This window comes from Staurois parvus, unplaced genomic scaffold (assembly GCF_062004578.1).
Source record: "Staurois parvus isolate SC_StPar_1 unplaced genomic scaffold, SC_StPar_1.0 ptg000564l, whole genome shotgun sequence".
NCBI lineage: Eukaryota > Metazoa > Chordata > Amphibia > Anura > Ranidae > Staurois > Staurois parvus.
In genome coordinates, this window is record NW_028318360.1 from 3,504,990 (window position 1) to 3,526,079 (window position 21,090).

At 40.7% G+C, this 21,090-nt stretch overlaps 1 protein-coding gene across 1 annotated transcript in view; it reads left to right on the forward strand.

Annotated features, from left to right (window-relative positions):
- Positions 1-18,394, forward strand: part of GRK4 (G protein-coupled receptor kinase 4) — a 327,280-nt gene extending 308,886 nt beyond the window's left edge. The window contains exons 11-16 of the mRNA XM_089691556.1: positions 2,724-2,813; positions 8,164-8,372; positions 12,201-12,338; positions 13,116-13,253; positions 15,304-15,435; positions 18,222-18,394. Coding sequence (XP_089547682.1) covers positions 2,724-2,813; positions 8,164-8,372; positions 12,201-12,338; positions 13,116-13,253; positions 15,304-15,435; positions 18,222-18,275 — 761 coding nt within the window. The 3' untranslated portion in view covers positions 18,276-18,394. The remainder of the gene's footprint in view (positions 1-2,723; positions 2,814-8,163; positions 8,373-12,200; positions 12,339-13,115; positions 13,254-15,303; positions 15,436-18,221) is intronic.
- Positions 18,395-21,090: the final 2,696 nt, after the last annotated feature.

The following is a 21,090-nucleotide window of genomic DNA, read 5'->3' on the forward strand; positions in this document are numbered from 1 at the left end:
AATCCATTCTATTAACTTTTGTGGGTAACCTGGTGATCAGAACAGCACTCTTGCTTACCTATGTTTATTAGAGGGAAGATACTTCACACACCCACTGTGGCTCTTATACATATACATACACACACACTCACCGGCCACTTTATTAGGTACACCTGTTCAATTGCTTGTTAACACAAATTGCTAATCAGCCAATCACATGGTAGCAACTCAATGCATTTAGGCATCTAGACATGGTGAAGACAACTTGCTGCAGTTCAAACCGAGCATCGGAATGGGGAAGAAAGGGGATTTAAGTGACTTTGTATGTGGAATGGTTGTTGGTGCCAGACGGGCTGGTCTGGGTGTTTCAAAAACTGCTGATCTACTGGGATTTTACACAAGCATCTCCAGGGTTTGCAGAGAATGGTCCGAAAAAGAGAAAATATCCAACGAGTGGTAGTTGTGTGGATGAAAATGCTTTATTTATGTCAGAGGTCAGAGGAGAATGGGCAGACTGGTATCTGCGATATTCAGATGGTAGGGTCAGAATTTGGCATAAACAACATGAAAGCATAGATCCATCCTGCCTTGTTGCAATGGTGCAGGCTGATGGTATAGAGGATAATTTCTTGGCACTAGCAACGTGTACCTAATAAAGTGGCAGGTCAGTATATGTATGTATGTGTATATATATATATATATATATATATATATATATATATATATATATATATGTATGTATGTGTGTATATATATATATATATATATATATATATATATATATATATATATATAGTTTATTGAATGCAAATACAGAGTTGTAGTACTCATGATATGTTGCCCCATTATTTAAAGCCAACCTGTAGGTGCTGGCACTGTGGAGAAACACATGCTCACATCCTCTCAGCAGCTCAGCTCAACCAGCTTCACTTTAAAATGAACATCTATCCTTAGGGCACATAAGATTAGGGCACATAGAACTGAATGTGCCACACTGGTAGTAGTTCAAGTGACCTTTTCAGAAATCCATCCCTGTCTGGAATGGATAACTCTAGATGCTCATATATTTCAAGTGTTTCACTGATATCTCTACATGCTCTGTTTAATTTAGAGGTTTCTACTTCTAGTGCAGTGGTCTCCACCCAAACTGTGGCCCTTTGTTTGCTTTTATCCACCCCTTGGGGTACTATTCCCCTACTGATATGAACATTGGGCCACTACTCCCCCCCCCCCCCCCCCCCCATTGACACCAATGATGAGGCGCTATTATTCCTCCCACTGACTCTAATGATGGCGCACTATTCCTTTCATTGATACCACAGATGAGGCGCTACTCCTCCCTCTGATACCAATGATGGGTCACTTTGCTTCTAACTGGCACCAACGATGGGGCAGTGTCCCCCCCACCCCCATTGTTACCAACGATTAGGCACTATTTCTCCCATTGATACCAACAATGAAGCACTATTCCTTGTATTGATACCAAGGATGAGGCACTATTCCTCCTATTGATACCAAGGATGAGGCACTATTCCTCCTATTGATACCAATGATGAGGCACTATTCCTCCTATTGATACCAAGGATGAGGCACTATTCCTCCTATTGATACCAACGGTGAGGTACTATTCCTCCTATTGATACCAACGATGAGGCACTATTCCTCCTGTTGATACCAATAGGAGGTACCTATATACCAATATTGATACCAATGATGAGGCACTATTCCTCCTATTGATACCAACGATGAGGCACTATTCCTCCCACTGACAATAGCGATGAGGCACTATTCCTCTCACGAACACCAATGATGGTGCACTATTCCTCTCACTGATACCAAGGATGGGGCACTATTCCTTCCACTAACCACAACAATATGGCACTTTTACTCTCTCTACTACTAAAGACAGGGCATTGTTTACTCCACTGATGCCATTTTCTAAGCCCCCCCCGCACTGGCCACAGTCTGTTCCCACTACAGTATGAAGAACAGTAAGCTGGCCCTTTGTTTTCCTAAGAAAAATATGTAGGCTGCCTTTGTTGACCCCCTCTTAAAGATGCCGCTTGCCTGGTCATCATACTGACCCTTAGGCTTTATTAATTTCGGAGTCGGTGATCTGGATCAAGAATGCAATAATTCAAAAGTCTTGATCTGTTCCAGTGACTTAAAAACCTGATTAGTATGGATAATGATGGCCATACACAGCCCAATAGACAAAAGATGCAGCAAATTTAAGCAATGTTTTAAACAATCAGTTCAGGTGGGGCAATAACAACCATTTCAGATTGTCACATAAAAGAATGTTGTGACATGGCAAACTTTCTGCATGACGTGCTGAATATTCTGATAGGACCTGGAAAATCACCTTTCTCTACATATATGTAGAGTCAGGATACAGATCACTATAGTCCCTGTGACACCTCAGTCATTCAGGGACAAGCAGTTGTCCTACAGCCCATTTTACTTTTATCGATCATCTACACAGCCACACATTTTGTTCAGGAATTTTTATACATAAAAACAGTCAGATTACAATTTACCTTACTGGTTATTGATAAATGTTTTTTATTGGTTGTTTTTTTAAATAAACCTGTTTGTGCAGTAAAGTATATTATAAATATTTCCATCTGCCTTCATATGTACACAGTGTGGTAGAATTTCTTTGTCTAGTTCTCTTGCTGTATAACTTTGTCTTTTTCCCTGTGGTAAGAATCCATCTCATGTCATGTTCTTTCATTGCACAGGACACATCAGGATCTCCGATCTTGGGTTAGCTGTGCAAATCCCTGAAGGAGAGTCCATCCGTGGCAGAGTTGGCACTGTGGGCTACATGGGTACGAGCCTTATTTTTGATTTCTAATATTTGTAGTGAAATTCCTCTTCTTTTTACAAATACACGTTTTATAATATGATTACCACAATTTAGGCATCTCTAATAGTCTGTAAACTGCCAGTACATCTGTCTGTCATCACAGTAGCCTTTTGTCTCCATGCTGTCTCATATACACACACTGCTTGGTAAGAACCGAAAGGAGGGTGGACACAGCTGCTTCAAGGTAACTTGTACTGAGAGAATATGGAGTCTGCTAACGTTGTTAATCTCTCCTGCTGAAAATGCTATTTACTTGGATGTCTTGTTGCTACAATATATTCAGTACTTTAATTGTCACCAACTATGTAGATCAGGATTTCTGCCTTCAATATGACTTTCTAATCTGCATACTTGTTCCAGGTCAATGACTCGAAGTGCTGCAATCAAGGAAATTGTATTTTTCTCTCAGTACAGGTTTCCTCTAATCTATATATTTCAATCTGTTTAAAAAAAATTTTCAACAGTACAAATCATATGTTCCATAAGTGTTGTGGTTACAAAGAGAACTAAGAACATATAATTGAACAAAAATGAATGTCTCCTATGAATAGAGAGAAGGGTATATTATGTAAGTGTCAGGGATCATTTTGTTCCTAGAAAGGGCACCCTGTGAGCAGGTTGAACATCACATTAGTAGAAGCGGCCATCATATTGCATGTGCCAGGAATAGACTGGAACTTATCAAGGCCTAACAGGACCATACATAGAATAATAAAGGTATAGGTGGTCCTATGCTTAAAAAAAAAAACAAAAAAAAAACGGGTGCCTCTAAGGCACCATAGCACACTTAGTGTCCATTAGGATACAGTTGGCTCAATTGCAACAGAAAGAGAGGAGAAGTAAGAATAAGAGGAAAGAAGGAAGGTCCATCCACTCTCAGTCCACAAGAAAAATGTACTGAATCCAGGGGTCCCAGGTTTTCTGAAATTTTGTGGCATTATTATGGAGGGTACGGGTGAGTTTGTCATTCACCATAATCTAGTTCAGTTTATGTTTAACATATTCTAAGTGCAGCACAGCTGTCTTCCAACAACGCGCTATTGCTATTCTTTCTGCCAACAGAATATAGTGTATGAGCTTTTTAGGCAATTTCGGGGAATATCAGAGTCTAATTTCAGAACAAAGCTGCTTCTGGGGCCCAAGTAAAATTGACATCCATGACCAAGCATATGAGGTTAAAAATTATTATCCAAAACCAGGACACCTTGGGTCATTGTCACCACACATTAAACATTATTCCTGGCTGTCCGCATTGGCAAAAACAGTTTGGAGAGGCAGATGGGTGCATTTTGGCTATCTTAGTTGGTAATAAATAACAGCGTAGAAGGGTTTTAGAATTAGATTCTCTATCAAGATGGTATTGATCAAAGTCTTAGACAAGTCCTGCCAATTAAACAAATCCCAGGAGATCTTCAAATCCCACTCCCAAAAATGTCATGTAGGGAAGCTTACAGTTAAGATATATTAGAAAAAATAAATGGTAGAGACCAGTCGCCTGGGCCAATCTCTTGACCTGCAGGATAGCTCAAATGAAGTCAATGTAGGAGAGCCAGGCACTAAATGAAGCTTGGTTCGTAAAAAGCTCAGTAGGGGGCATATTCATGGTGTCCTGAAAATGAGCTAGAGTATACGGTGTATCACCATTTTTCTCTAATCTTTAACCACTTGCCCTCTGCCCTATAGCAGATGTACTGATTTGCATTTCCGGGTAGGGGGTGCGCGCGCTCCGCCCTACCCACACCGCTGTTGGCGGCTAGAGATGTCAATCACCGGGTCCCAGCTGGCGATTCCCGGCCAGCACTCTGCGATCATCGGGGAAAGCTGACGGGAGAGACCTGTGTGTAAACAACGCAGGTGTCTCTCCTGTCAGCATGGACATGCTGTTTTTTATCTCCCTGCACAGCATGTCTGCCTAGTAAAACACAGCACACCGTTAACCCTTTGATTGCCCTGGATGTTAACCCCTTCCTGCCCAGTGTCAGTACAGTGCCAGTGCTTTTTATTATCACTGTATTAGTCTCACTAGGGATTTTAGTGACAGTTAGTTCCCACCCAGTGTCAGAATGCCTGCCACAGTCCCGCTATAAGCCGCTGATCGGTGCCATTGCTAGTACAAAAAAAAATTTAAATTCCAGTATATATACCGCATTTGTAGACACTAAAACTTTCACGTAAACCAATTAATTTACATGTATTGGGATTTTTTTTTTTTAGCAAAGACATGTAGCAGAATATAAACAGTTATAATATGAACCTCCTGCGCTCCTAAGTGGACAATGCTAATGAACATGGAGAGCTTCTAGCACCCAACCCTATACCATTGGATGTTAGAATGAAACTATATTATATAAACTGCTGCAGCGCTTCCTAATTAAATACCTATTATGCATAAATATAACAATAATAATTTTTCAATAATAATTCATGCTTGACTATATATGTACACTGTGAATAATAAAAAGTGAACTGATCCTCTCAGGGATCTATAGTGAAAACCATAAAGTGATTGGAAAAAAAGGAAAAAAGTGAAACCAAAAAGTCCAAATGGGACTGAAATAATGTGAAAAAAACAAGTAAATCACATATCCCTAAACTGGGACCAATAACTCTCAAAATAATGATGACAATGGCTAAAATAGCCAGATGGAAAAACAAAAAAGTGACAAATAAGTGAATCCCTATTGAGGGGGATAATTCTCCTATAAAGTGATGCGTGCTGGGTGACAACATCAAAAGCCTCAAAAAATATATTTTGAAGAAAAACCTCACCAACCCCCAATATGGAATAAAAATAAAGAAAAATAAAATATAAAAATAAAATATATATCCATAATAGATAAATATGTGAATTTAAAGATACACATATAAAAACATCTGTCCATTGTCAATCAATGTGAAGGCATCAAAAGCGCATCAAAAACTGATCAGTGTGAAAGGGCCCTTACCCTCTGTCTGCCTTTTGTGGGTCACAGCTTCCAGAGTTCATGTCCTCTTTAAAATCTGTGAGCTACCCATGTGATTTAGAGGAGAAAAAGAATTCAGCGATGCTGGAATTTGTGCGGTAGATTTTCCTGCTCTTCTGCCCAGTAAAATATTAATGCTGAAAGACTTCTCCTGCTAGTCATTTCCACTGATTAATAAGTAAATATTCAATTAGCTTTAGCAGGACGGTATTAGCAGTCTGCCTGGGTGTTCAGCTTAACATAGAAACACGGATTTATATTTTAAGCACATAATCATTTTTTTCGGATTATGTTGTAGCGACGTTGTGAATTCACGTATCACTTTCAAGCACACATTACATGGAAAATCGCAACAAAGTCATTCTGTACTGTATGGGACTTGACTTTTCCACATGGGAAGGGTTTTTTTATTTTAAATGTAAAACACTAATTTTCCCAACTATTTATAAGCACACTTCACCTCTACCCTTAAAGGTGTACAAATATAAATAAAATATGCTCAGTGATAATTAATAAAAGAACTTTTCTTATTATAATAATCTCAAAAATCCAAAATCTATAATTTTTCAAATTAAAGTCCAATTTCAAATTAAAGTCCAATAAATAAATAAATACGTGTAGTCCAAAAATTGATTCAAGTGTAAAAAACTCTCCACTGCTTGCAAAACCTTGATTACCTCAAAAAAACAAAAAAATATACATAGTGCATTATCCTTTATAAATAAAAATTTACATATAAAATCAATCCAATAATATTCACCCAAGTGAAAACACGTGTATATATCAAACCACATACACATGCGATGTACTGTGCAAAACCATGCATGTGAAACACTCTACTGTGCTAAAAACTCATGACACAGGTGCACACTTCTATCAGGGTAAGGAATGGATACCCTTACCAATATTCGAAGAAATTTATATTTTTGATCTCAATCCACAGAAAATTGTCTGGTGATATAAATCCTTTTAGAGATGTCCTCAGGGTTTGCTTTGTGTGGATCCTTCCACCCTAGCAACTGAGATATGCTTCCACCATATACGCCAGCCAGATACCCATATACAAGGAACAAATCATAGCGTGATACTGCCACATACTAAGATCAAAAGCTTTTAATTATCCTGCTTACATTAAAAACATCTTTCATCGCACATAGCACATAAAGACCTGTCTGCCATCCGGAATCCAGGAGAGTCCTAATCGCAAATCACAGCCGATATTCTGCCCTCTCCAAGATGGCCGCCACTCTACTTCCGGTATTCTCATATGCGTCTGACGTCACCTCCCTTTGACGCGTTTCGTCATTGGGCGTAATCATAAATTGCCCAATGACGTCCAATGACGAAACGCGTCAAAGGGAGGTGACGTCAGACGCATATGAGAATACCGGAAGTAGAGTGGCGGCCATCTTGGAGAGGGCAGAATATCGGCTGTGATTTGCGATTAGGACTCTCCTGGATTCCGGATGGCAGACAGGTCTTTATGTGCTATGTGCGATGAAAGATGTTTTTAATGTAAGCAGGATAATTAAAAGCTTTTTTTATTTTGTTAGTATTATATCTAAAATATATATCATTTAAAAGATGATTAAATAATTCCCGTATTTAAATAGTAGGATAAATTTAAAACTGAAAGAAGGTATCTATATTTCAGATTCCAGTGTTACTTTCTGTTGCAGGTTAAGTTGGAATGTGCTTCGTTCCTAAGAGCAGCAGCCATTTCCTGCATGTTGAGGGGCAGGCAAATCAAACAGAACAGCTTTTTTTTTATCCTGAGAGTTTAACAGTAGAAATATTTGAAATGTAATTCTTATTAGAGAATAATTCTCTCTTCACCTTTTAATAATGTATTCTGTTCCCCAGGGGGCAAAGTATGTGTAGTATTTGGTCACATCATCCTAAGTGTTGTCTCATTGTGAGGTTGGATAGGGCACCCCTCCTCCCTCCACAGTTGACCGACAATGCAGCTAGTAAGGAGACAGCTGTTTGACAGATGACACTTCTTTTTCTCCAAGCACTTGCTCAAGACAGGAGTCACAGAAAAAAGGGCTTGTCATTCCCAGGTTAGCCAGCAAGTGCTTGGAGATGGATAAAAGTGCCTCCTGTCAAAACAGCTATCTCCTTGCTAGCTACGTTGTTGGACATTTGGTGGAAGGAGGAATGGTCTGATCTCACAGCTAGTCTTAGATAGCACATAGAAAGATGGGACAAAATACTACTGTACTTCTTCCCCTGAGAAACAGACTAATAATAAAATGAGACGTCTTTAATATTATTATAATGTTGTATGTAAAAATAATCTACTGATAATAAAACAAGGGCCTCTAACATGGAATCTTCTGTCTGCAGCCCCAGAGGTCATCAACAATGAAAGCTACACTTTTAGCCCCGACTGGTGGGGGCTCGGCTGCCTTATTTATGAAATGATCCAGGGTCAGTCTCCGTTTAGGAAAAGGAAAGAGAAGGTGAAGAGGGAAGAGGTAGACCGGCGAGTGAAGGACGATGAAGAGGAATATTCTGAGAAGTTTTCAGAAGATGCCAAATCTATCTGCAGGATGGTAAGTGCAGACAGAAAAGTGGGTGTAATGAAAGCAGATGGTTTGTTGTGTGGCTAGTGGATCATTCCCCAAGTGCAGCCAAGTCCTAAACCTGGAGTATAGTTGTCCATATATGAACAGTCCTTTGTCCAAAAATGATGTTTGTACCGTCACTTCTGATAACTGGGTTGGCATGGACTTTCAAGGACAAAAGGAAGACTGCGCTGGGACCTGGAAATGGTTATTGTACATCACCTCTATTGTCCTAGATGTTACACACTATGGACTAACCAATGTATCGTAGATATTTGGCCATCATCATGGATGCTAAAATCTGATGCCTGTCAGGTCCCTTGCCCTCGGGGACAAATTGCATTGGGTGGGTTGGATAAAATCAAGGAACAAAGCACCATCCAAAAATCTTTAAATGTTGGGTTGACTTGCAGGACAAGGTTAGATTGCAATACTGATGGCTTTTAAGTCACCTACCCTCTATCTATCTGTAGTCCGCATTCAGATATCCCTGTAAGACATTTCTGATATAAGTTGGAATTTATGGACTGTGGAAGAAGAACTGGGTTCTCTGTGTTCCTGAGCACCCCTAGAGCTTAGGCAGGAAATAGTGTATTAAACCAAATATCTCAATTCCAAATCAGCCACGTAAATACATACATAGTGCATTGTTTTCATCCACTCAGCTGAGCCAGAAATTTATAGGGAACAAATACAGATTCTACCATGTATGTACAGATATATAATTACAAATTACAGTGGGTATAGAAAAGAATCACCCACCCACCTTAAAATAATCACATTGAAATGAAGACAGACACAGTTTTTGTTTTATCCAGCTGTATTTACTCAGTGCAACTTATAACGTCCAAGTGAAAGATATAACCGCAACATGTCAGAGAGGAAATTAAAAAATGTATTCAAAATTAACATTAAAATTCAAAAACTGAATCGTTGAGTTGGAAAAAGGATCACCCCCCCTCCTAAAAATGACTTGTAAACTTAATTAGGTGTAGCTAATCCTCTTCTTAATGGCATACAAAGCCATTTGCCTTTCAACTGTGACTCAGCGATTCTGTTTTTTAATTTTTTTTCTGACATGTTGGTGTTATATATTTCACTTGGATGTTATACATTGACTAAATACATCTGGAGAAAACAAAAACTGTGTCTGTCTTCATTTCAGGCTGCAGAGCAACAAAATTTAATTATTTTAAAAGGGGGTGATGCTATTCTATACCCAATGTGTACATGGAAACATTTTTAAAACCTTACAGGTAACATTATTTACATGAAGTTGATCTCTTATATGTTTAAAGAATAATCTGAAAATATTATATGATCTGTGCTAACCGAATACCTCAGAAGGAAGGGTATACAGCCTCTCCTTCTCTGCTAGTACAGAACGCAACATCCTACTGAGAAGGTATTGAATATTTTCAGTAAGCACACAATTTGAGTTATTGTAATGTTCACTTTACATTTTTATTATGACTTTTAACCATTTTCCAACTTTGATTTTTTCGTAGTTTTTTTTTGTGGCATCTGTTAAGATATTGGCCATATCATTTTTCACATGTTTCTCAATAACTTTGCCAACAAAAGACTTGCATTGTGAGAAGAAGCCAAAGAAAACGTTATACAATAGTTAAAAGATGTAGTACATTGTTTTATAAGCTTGAAAACTTTAAAAAATTGGCAAATAAAATCGACCAACAATCATTATACTCTCCCTTCACGCTGAATATAGATTTCATAGGGTGGTTTACAATTTTTCATTTGTTCTCAACACCAAAAGCCCAGTACCAAAAACAACCAGCGCTGGAATCCCAGTCTAGAAATATAATGTAATGGGGGAATATATATATATATATATATATATATATATATATATATATACAGATGCTACTGAAGCCACATTTTAATGCAATTAAAAATTACCTTTCCTTTGCAATCTGCAGCTGCTGCAATTCTCTTAAAATCAATACACTGTGGCAACATGGAGGCGTTCTGTACACAGTTAGTACGCACAACTTCCCCAGGAATGTCATTTGCTCCTTGTGTGAAGAATTCTGCATTAAGATACAAGTCAGATTTTAGGAATCCTCTACAGCAAAAATGTCTTTTTTGGTGGGATATTCCCAAATGGTTATTCACTTATAAATGGATGCAGATTTTCTTATTAGAACCCCGAAAGTGCAGCAGTTGCTTTAATGAAGAAGTCACTTCTGTTCAGAATCAGTCCTGCACAAGACAGAGCTGAAACAGGTTTGTTCAAATGCTTGCAATGTACGTTGATCACCGCAGAGGAGATTGTTGTTTTCTCAACAAAAGTGCAGTTACTCTTTAAAGTGTAGCTCCACCCCAAAGGTGAAGTTCCATTTTAAGGACTGCTCCCCATTAAGGATTGGCACCTTTGGGGGGCGGGGGAGGAGCGGGTACCCAAATTTGACAGGTACCCGCTCCCACTTCTTGTTCGATTGCCTAGGCGATCGGAAGGACCATTCATGAAGCGCAGTGCTACTCGCACATGTGCAGTGGGTACCCGGCTGTGAAGTCACAAGCTATCACAGCCGGGTGCCCACACTGAAGATGCCGGCCTCCTGGAATCCAGGATGGCTGGTGAAACGAGCTGCGGGACACACACCGAGGGACAGGTAAGTGGCTGTTTTTTAAAAGTCAGCAGCTACAGTTCTTGTAGCTGCTGACTTTTATTTTTTGACAGGGTGAGTGGAACTCTGCTTTAACTGATAGGTGTATTTTTCTCAGTCCTTTCTGACATGCTTGGCCTAATCACCCAAATTCAGGGAATTCCTTGGGGACTCCCTGGTCACCAGAACTAGTGTCCCCAGTGGAATATTTCCTTGCTTACTTTTCTGAGGACAACCCAAAGTTAGGGATTTTGTTTTACTTTCAATGATAATGGTAAACAGGACAAATAGACAGGGTGGATTTCCTATGTCCTATGGGGACACAGACGGCCATAAAAACTGACAGGCGTTCTAATCCCTCTCCACTCTATCCAAAACTCCAAAAATTAGGTTTCCCATAATTAACCCTATCAGTATTGTGCTGGCAGATCTCAGTTTTGTAAGTTGTATTATAAAGTAGATTTGAACACAGTCTGTTCTATCAAAGTTTAAAGCTGGCCATACACGTATAAATTTTCATTCAAGAATTTTCATTTCAGAATATTGGTTTGATTTTCTAATCGTTAGTGGGGTCAAATTGATGTTAATTTCGACTGCAGTGATGGGAAAATTCGAACGGGCAGGAAGGAAAACTTTTCTCGATCAAACAAATTTTTGGCCAGAATATGTGGTTATCGTTCAGAAATTACATTACTTTTGAACTTGAATGTTAAAAGCAAAAGACAATTTTCGAACGACATTTCGTCCATTCACCAATTGTTCAAAGAGTTTTCATACAAATATCGTCCGAAAATCTACATTTGTATGGCCAGCTGTAGAGAGCTCAAGGTTTGGATACTGCATCGTATTTAATGAGGGAAATATCAGTTTGCCCCCACCTTTGTCCCTCTACTTTCACTTTGAAATTGTTCAGAGTAGCTTGCAGCTTCCTCAAAGGCTTGCTCCAAAGAGACAACTATGGGGGTAACAGTTTTTTGTTTTTTTGGGGGGTTTTTTTTTTTGTTTTTGTTTTGGGTTTTTTTTTAAGATCTGTTGTGTGAATGGGAACACACAGCAAACATATAGCGCGGTTTTCTCAAATTCGACTATATAGTAGGTTTAACCACCACACACATACATAGAGACACAATGTTCTGAATCTTTTGGTGACTAATGAGCATGCCCTGTGTCTTCATTTTCCACCTAGTTACTGACAAAGGACCCCAAGCAGAGGCTGGGCTGTATGGGGGATGGAGCAGCAGGTGTAAAGCAGAATCCGATATTCAGGAACATCAACTTCAAGCGTCTAGAAGCCAATATGCTGGATCCACCCTTTGTTCCAGATGTAAGTCGTTCTTCCTCCAGAATGTTGGATGGTCAGGACCCTGTATGCTTATCAGGGAGAACCTTTTAAAAGGGTTTCCTGACTGATGACATTTTCAGTGTTTGGTCTTGTTCTTGCGGGCCGTACCTAAAGTGGTTGTAAAGGCTCAAGGTTTTTACCTTCATGCATTCTGTGCAAGAAAGTAAAAAAACCTTTTGTGTGCTGCATCCTCCCAGCCCCCCCCTAATACTTTCCTGAGCCTCATTGCAATCCAGCAATGTACACAAAAGCCTCAGCTCTCTGGGGACTCTTCCTCCTAATTGACTGGGCAGCAGTGGGAGCCATTGGAGGAGGAGAAGGATCAGGACTGCTCTGTGCAAAACCACTGCACAGAGCAGGTAAGTATGACATATTTGCCACGTAAACAAAAAATTGCCCTTTAATTATACACACATTGACATCCATGTAAGTGTGGATTCCCAAATGTAGACCATGTGCATTCCATCCTGATCACAAAAGGTTTTTTTACCTAATGCAGAGAATGCGTTAAGGTTAAAAAAAAAAACCTTCATTTACAACCATTTTAAAGGGAATGTATAGTTTTATGTTAGTGCATACCATATATTTTATTTTTTTTAATTATTTTGGTTAGAAATAAAAAAAATACATTTACATTTTTTTTCTTGCTTTGTCTTTTAAATACCTGTTAGTTTCCATTTCCTTCAGGAATGGTAAAGAAGATTCTGCTCAAAATCCTGCAAAACACGGTTACTGACTTCTCTTTTTCTTACCTTCCAGCCACGTGCTGTATATTGTAAGGATGTTCTGGACATTGAGCAGTTTTCCACAGTGAAAGGAGTAAATCTGGACACCACAGATGATGATTTCTACTCCAAGTTTGTGACAGGCAGTGTCCCCATCCCTTGGCAGCAAGAGGTATTGCAGTTATATTGACATTTACTGTACGCGTTGTAACCCTTCATCCTTGTTTTTTCTAATAGCCAATCTTGAATACAGTTGAACTCACATATACTATCTAAATACAGAAATGAAATACAGATAAATGATCTGCTTTTCCTGCCAAAGGATTTGTATTTCTGTCTATCCAGTCCTGAGATTTACACAGTCCTGTCTTACAGCACAGCCAAGCTGGTGACTTGTCTTTACTGTGCTGTAGATATGCAGTACAGCCTGATCACTCCCCTGTCCAGAGCCTGTGACTGGACAGTAAGGGAGTAACAGTAATGGAGAGCAGCTGATATGCTGTGTGGGGCTCTGCCTGCCCGGCTGCATCACTCATTCACAGTATTCTGTGAATGGGAAAACTACAAGTCCCAGCAGCATTTGTGGCTGTCAGCTTGTAGTTTTCAATTAACTACCATGGTGCTCCATAGTGCCATTAATTGTCAGTTAATTGAGCCTTCCTGTCAGTAAGTATCTGCTTGCCAATACGGGATGTACAAGCCGGCAGATACACTGACAGGTCAGGAGGAGACCTGTATGGCACCAGTGATCTGTTGATCACTGGTGCAATGCTTTAGAGGCTCCAGAAGCAAATAATAATAAATGCACATTTTTTTTACCTGCAGAAGAAGCCAGGCAATTAACATTTCCAAAAGAAGGTTGGTAATTGTAGACACAGTACTGTGCAAGGGTAAGTGCCACTGAGTCAGCGTAGTATCAGAAATTAAAGGGCTATTTAAAGGGGCATTTACCTTTAGGCTGACCATACACCGATAGCCTGAAAGCTGAATAAAATAAATCTAAAAGACTCCTCCATCAACATTATATAGTGCAGATGGGCGAAATCTCCCTGCGGGGTCATTGTATTCTGACAGGCGGCAGTGACTTTCAGAATACCTGAATAGCAGCTGCATCTGATTGGATGCAGTTGCTGTTTGGTGCCAATTTTGCACCTGATTCCTTCAATTTTCTAATTGAAGGATGTAGGGTGGGAGGGGGCTGCCAGGGCCACCCACAAAGCAAATTTTGCATAGCGTATGGCCCACTTTAGGCCTCCCACAACAATGTGAAATATATTTAGGAACCATTACCATTTTCTAGTGAGACTTACTTGTCATGAGCTAGAAGAAGAGTATTGAGAGGTGTGAGGGTAGAGCCACAGGGCGCGCCACTAGTAGTTAGAAGGACCGGTGCTAGAATATTTTGCGCCCTTGGCAAGACCACCTATTTGCAACCTCCCCTCCCCCCCACAAAAAAATTCAATTTTTTTCAAAAGTCCATTAGAAACCAGGAACATCTGCGGCATGCATCATCCGAGTATGCCAGCTCTGTATTTGAAAGACAGGAAAAAGACAGGGGAAGGCACCACTAAGTGAAGTATTAAAATACCAATTTAATAAGCAAGCAGTGTTGAACACAAGAAAGAAATAAAATGTTGCTTATCATCAATAATAGTCATGGTCAGTCCTTCCCTGTCCTAAGGATCAGCCAGTGTGGGTCTGGAGCCGTGGATGGAGAGATGCAAGGATTCCACAGGCCAACCAAGAGTGGCAACAATTGAATTAAAGTAGAAAAAGAACCATTCACATAAAACCAGAGGTAAAACACTCTGTGATACAATTCTCCACAAGCAGCAGAGTAGGGAAACCAGCGGCCATGGCTGTGTCCTAGGTGGCTGCCTAGTCCACTTGGTGGTAGCACTGGCTTTGGTAGGTAGTCACGTTCATTGGACATGTTATGTAATATTGGAGACTTTTCATTGCTCATCGTGGCTTCCTGAGTTCTAATAAATTAAGAAACCTGTTTGGTTGAGTAGTGAATCATGTTCAACATTACAGAACAAGTCCAAATGAATGTGACTATCTCTAGCCATACCATGACCTGGATCCATGAGAACCTTCACAGTCTGCGCAAGGCTAGGTTGTCTTCTGCTCTGTGGGGTTGACCATGACCTCAGTATCTGCCTTCCACCTGCTCAGTGATGATTGTCCTGAAAGGTCTTCTCTTCTCCTTCCTTTTACAGATGATTGAAACCGAGTGTTTTAAAGACATCAATATTTATGAGACGGACGGCTGCTTGTCGCCAGATCTGGATGTGAGCAAACAGAACATAAGACCAAAGAGAAGCTTCTTTCATCGATTGTTCAGAAGAGGGGTAAGAAATGTTCTAGGGATCTGCTTTCTACAGTGCTGGATTTACTGGAAACTCTTTATTCTACAGGTTACTAAAAAATAGACTACTGGCTGGCAATACAGACTCCCTATTCATTCAGATGTGTCTGTGAACTGCCGGCTTAGTAAGGCCAGGTTTAATGTATACTTAAAGGCAAGATATTTTTCTTTAGTTTTAGTTTTGGATAGAGGGATTAGAATCCCTGTCAGGTTTTTATTGCTTTCTGTGCCACCTGTAAGCAAGATTTATGCACTCAATTTGTCCTGTTTACTGTTATTTTATTTCAGGTACTTCTATAGTGCCGTCAATTTACGCAGCGCTTTACATATATATTGTACATTCACATCAGTCCTTAACCCTCAAGGGGCGTACAATCTAAGCTCCCTAACTCACATTCATACACATACTAGGGCCAATTTAGACAGGATCCAATTAACCTACCAGCATGTCTTTGGAGTGTGGGAGGAAACCGGAGTACCCGGAGGAAACCCAGGCAGGCACAGGGAGAACATGCAAACTCCAGGCAGATGGTGCCATGGCTGGGATTCGAACCAATGACCCTAGTGCTGCCAGGTGGAAGTACTAACCATTTAGCCACTGTGCTGCCCCACTTTGTTACTAAATACTGTTGTTACTAAAGGTGAAAGTGAACACCAGAACAGGAAAAGAGGGTAATCTTCCAATGGGTGCACTTGTTTTGGTGACAAGCAGAGATTCCCTCACTTTGGAGGAATTTCCTTTCACTTCCTGTTCTGGTTATGGGACAGGAAGTGAAGGGAAGTCTCCCCAATAGAGCACAGATGGAAAGTAAATTGTTGGGGTCAGAATTTCTTCTCCTCACCAAATACCGGTCATTGGGAAAGCTTAGACAGAAGTCAAATGCAGATCAAATGTGCCTGTTGGTGAACTGTGAGTAATTTTAGAGGCCAAACTTATATTGCGCCCTGAAGTTGCCGTGCACAAAAACACTTACCTGATTAATGTGGATTAGTTTAGGACTGTTACTATTTTTGTTGACTTTTAATGACACCATAACTATGGGTAAAATATAGTGGAAATGAAAATAATATTCAGATTGATTTGGGAATTTTCTGATTTTTATGGAATGTTTAAAAATAGGTCACAAATCTGGGAGCCACTTGTGAACCACAGGATGGGGACCAATGCAGTTTTCCATACATTAAAGGCCAAGTCCACTTTTTGCAAATGAGCCTTGAATGCATTCCAACCACGATCTTTTGAATCACAGATGCAATGCAAGGCCCATGCAGGCTCTTCCTCAAGCTCAGTCTGTACTGAGGTACGGATTTTAGTTTGAGAGCTGGAGGAAGTGTCAATGATCTAACAATGTGGTGATCACCACCCCCATGTTCCATTGAGAACTACAAGTCCCTCTGCCATGGTGGTAGATGGGACATAATAGATCTATGTGAATGAATGACGTAGCTGTGCGGACAGAGTCATGCACAGCTTTACCGATTTCAAATCGGACTTCTGCTGCGGGGTAGAAAACCCCTACACATTGAACATAGATGTAACATGGTCTTAAAGGTGGAATTAGCCTTTAAAGTGTGATTAAACCCAGGCTATGAAAAATTCTCATTACATACTATATAACAGAGTGTGCATACTCACAGAGCCACTAAAGCATTCGTTTTGTGTAGAGTGAAATATTTCTGGTTGATCCTGCCTTCAGCTGAGATTGTGTAGACCAGCTGGTGTCCTCTACTGAGTATGCTCATGTAACGCTACCCCCTTGAGGGCCACTGGATTTTTGGGTCTCTTTAGGTTCTGCACACCCAGACAACATGCATTTTTCCACACTTTTTCCCAGAATAAAACAGTCCTTGAGCTTGTTTTTGTTTTTATTAGGGGTTAACTTGGATGGGGTCTAGGGGTATATGGGATGCCAAGGAACTGTAAAAGTTGAGGACAATTTCTTAGAAAACACCGTACAAAATCTGGAATAAAAAATCAGCAACAGTCTCTTTAAGGAGCACTGAGTCCCCTTTGGTGTACCTCCTCAGACCTCAGATGAAACTCTCCTCATCCATCTGGCTGTCCTGAGGGTGTCTCTGGGCAAGGGTTTCCAGAATCCACTATGAAGCAGTCCCAGATGAGTAGTAGTTGGGTATTGCACCTGACTGCCCTCTCCCTTTTGTGGCCCAAGGAGTGTACTCATACTGTCCTGTAGCTGAGGGGGTTGCAACTGTTTTCAGGCCTTCTGCTGGGCTGGCTCCTTCCCTGCTGACAGGCTGTCCTCCCAAGAAGACTGTAGGGCATTGGAGATCTTCCTGTCTACTTCAGCCTGTAGGTAGGCCCCTCTCCTTGGGGCCCTCTCCCAGGCTCCACACCCCAGTGCCTTCCTTTAGTCCATCTTCCACCTGACTCCAACTACAACCCTGCTGTTCTGGCTCTCTCACAAACTGTAAAAGGCTGGGGCAGGGGGTGAGTCAGCGGGACTTCACTTTACATATGGCGATTTTACAATGTTAGCTTAAAGGGTGGGCAGCAGCCATAATTTAGCTTCAACACCTTGATTACCAGGATATTTATTAATGCATCTTGGTAGAGAAAGGGTTGAAGAAGGAACATCTAAATACAGGAAAAAATTACCTGGGAAGCGGCATGCAGCAAGAATGTAACCATTGACAGTGGAATTTAGAGTAGATGAAAGCCAGTATCCTGCAGTGTGTCAAATATCTACAGTACATATGTAACATCCAACGCTTACAAAGCTTATTGTCTCCTATTTCTGGCTCCCACAGGTCTGTTTTAAATCTTCCTACAGCGACGATGATGAAGAGGCATCCCGACCATGAACCACTGTCCAATAGCCAAAAAAATCAAACCTTAGAAGAGTTAAACTGCAAATATTTTATTGTATCTATGAACTGTAAAGGTGTATTATAAATTAAACAAAGAATTCTGTATGCGTTTACAGATTTTGTACATTTCTACTTGAATTCTGTTAAGATGTATATTTTCACAAGTGTATTGTACAAAACCAATAAGGTCCAATTCGTACCACTCCAATGCAGTGTGTGTGTGTGCGTGTGTGTGCGCCTGAGTGTGTGTGCATGCGTGTGTGTGCGCGTGTGTACACATGTATATTAATGATACATACTCTATATAATATACCTACACGCGCACACAGTGTTCATTTGAGTGACTGAAAGTATTTAAAGCCACAGTCTGTGTTAGCGGCATTTTAGAGTACCTGTCATCTATATATAATTAAGGCAGCCATTTTGTGGGCTAAATAAAGATTCAGGGCCAGTTCACACCACATGCAGTCCAGTGCGTTTTTTTTCTGCATCATGGTTAGTAGGTCATTTGGTTTCCAACGGCATAGTTCACACCAGTGTGGTCAGTTCAAGTGCGTTCCAATTCCAGAAAAAAGAATAGAACATGCTGGATTTTTTTCAGCACTGAATTGTACTGGAATGTGGTAAAACAGGTCAAAAACGCATCGGAACACACCTAAACACACCAAAAATGCACAAATCTTTTTAAAGGGACATTTTCACAGCTCTGCCCTCTCTCTGTTACTGATGTGTGATGCACAATTAATCACATCGCACCGATCCCCTTTTTTTTTACAAATTGTTTTTTTTTTTTAAGTGTAGAAAAGTTGCGCTTCATTCACTGCAATGTCAGGGTTTGCAATGCGCTACACTGCTTGACATTGCAGTGTCATACGGTCTGGGGCATTACAATACGAATGCAGTATGTCTGCATTTTATTTCAGCACGCTGTGTAAATGGGACACATAGGAAACAATTGTATCCCTGTGTCTCTGCAGTGACAGTCATTTTACAATGCGGTAAAATGTCTGTCACCACATACAGTGTATGCACTGGAACGCTTCACAAATGCACCAAAACATGTAAAAAGTGCATGCAGAAATGCTCCCAGAGCACATCCAGACTTCATTTCTATGGTGTCAACCAGCCCTCAGTCCATCACTCAGGGCAGAGGTACAGCTAGAACATTCCATGTGCCTGCTATACATCCCATGAGGCTATTCCTTGGGTTGTCTCACTTTCAGGATCTCCAACAGCTTAGATAGATAGGCAGCACATGCGTATTAAAGTAGATTTAAACCTAATCAATAAAATCTCTTACATTTTTCAGATAGTTTCCAATCTGCAGCCCTTATTTAAAGAATATCTGGTGGTCCGACATTGAAAGCCCTTGTTCAGGTGCTTCCTTTTAAGGGGTGACAACTGTCTCACAATTGTGCTCCTGCGTTGTCACCTAGTCAAACCGTCCCAGTGGACGCTATAAGGCTGACACATATTGCACAGCCATTGGTCCAGTGCCATTAGTGTGCAGGCAATGAGCACTGTGCTGCCGACGCTGGAGCAAGTGCATGTAGATAGGAAGTGACTGAAAGAAGCTGGAGGAGATCAGCAGCACTGAGATGCAGAGGAGGACAATAAAAACAAACTTTAACAAACTAAATGTCATGCTATTAAGGTTTATATCTATTTAAAGCAGCCCTGGCCTTAAAGTGTTTCTAAACCCACAACCGTAAAATCAGTCTGTATGTGCAGTAAAGCATGCTTGTTATATTCACTGTGGAAGCTAAGGGGCTAATCCTTTGCATTGTGTAAACATGCTGTTTGATCCTGTCTTCTATGATCCTACCCCTTATTCCAGTGTCCCCCTCTTATCTCCTGATAAGACCTATCGTGCGGAAACTCTGTACATGCTCAGTTTGGTGTGTATTGCTAGAGAGGTTTTTTTTTTTCTTGTGAGAGTGCATGTGATCAACACAGGTCCAATCAGCACTATCTATACAGAGGTCAGGGGTCTGCATCCTCCTAGAGCAAAATGAAGAGCCTCCTAAAAGCTGTATCCAGTGCTCTGCTGAACACTGACAGAAGTCACAAGACTGCTCTAACGGCTGATGAGAAAAGGTATTCCTCCACCTAAGAGGAAGTGGAGAATGGGGTAGGGGTGCACAGTGGAGCCAACTTTAAAGCTGCCCATCCTGGCCATATCCTGATGAACCAACCAAAATTCACTTTGTGGGTGGCCCTGTTGGCACATCCTTCAAAAAGAGTCAGGTAGGAAGCTGTTGGCTGAACAGCAGCTGCATCCAATGTGATGCAGCTGCTGCTTGGGTATTCTGACAACAGCCAATGCTGGCTGTCAGAATACAATAGCTGGCATTGCAAATTTGCTCATCCAAGTTGTATAGCGTGGATGGGGGAACCTGTTGGAATTTTTTCGTGCAGCCTACATAAACAGTTTCAGTGTATGGCCAGCTTAAGGGGACAGACAGATTGACAATCATTGCTGCTGTAGATTGTGGCTACATTAACATAGAGATTAATGATCTCAACAGTGACAGTGGCTGTGTTCACACTGCAGTTCTAATGGCTCAGTAGACGCACCAGAACAAATACAGTGTTTATTCCAGTTACAGGAATTGCAGTGCTGACACCGAGCTGATGGTTACTATAGAGCTCCATTACCTCTGTGATCCTGCACAGCGAATGCATGCTGTGGGTACAAGCTGGCACAGCGGGAATTGTATCCCAATCTTCATTCTTTACACAACTTTTAGGCATAGGGCTGTGGTATAGGTCCAGTAGGAACTAGTGACATCATTCCAGGTATAGATAT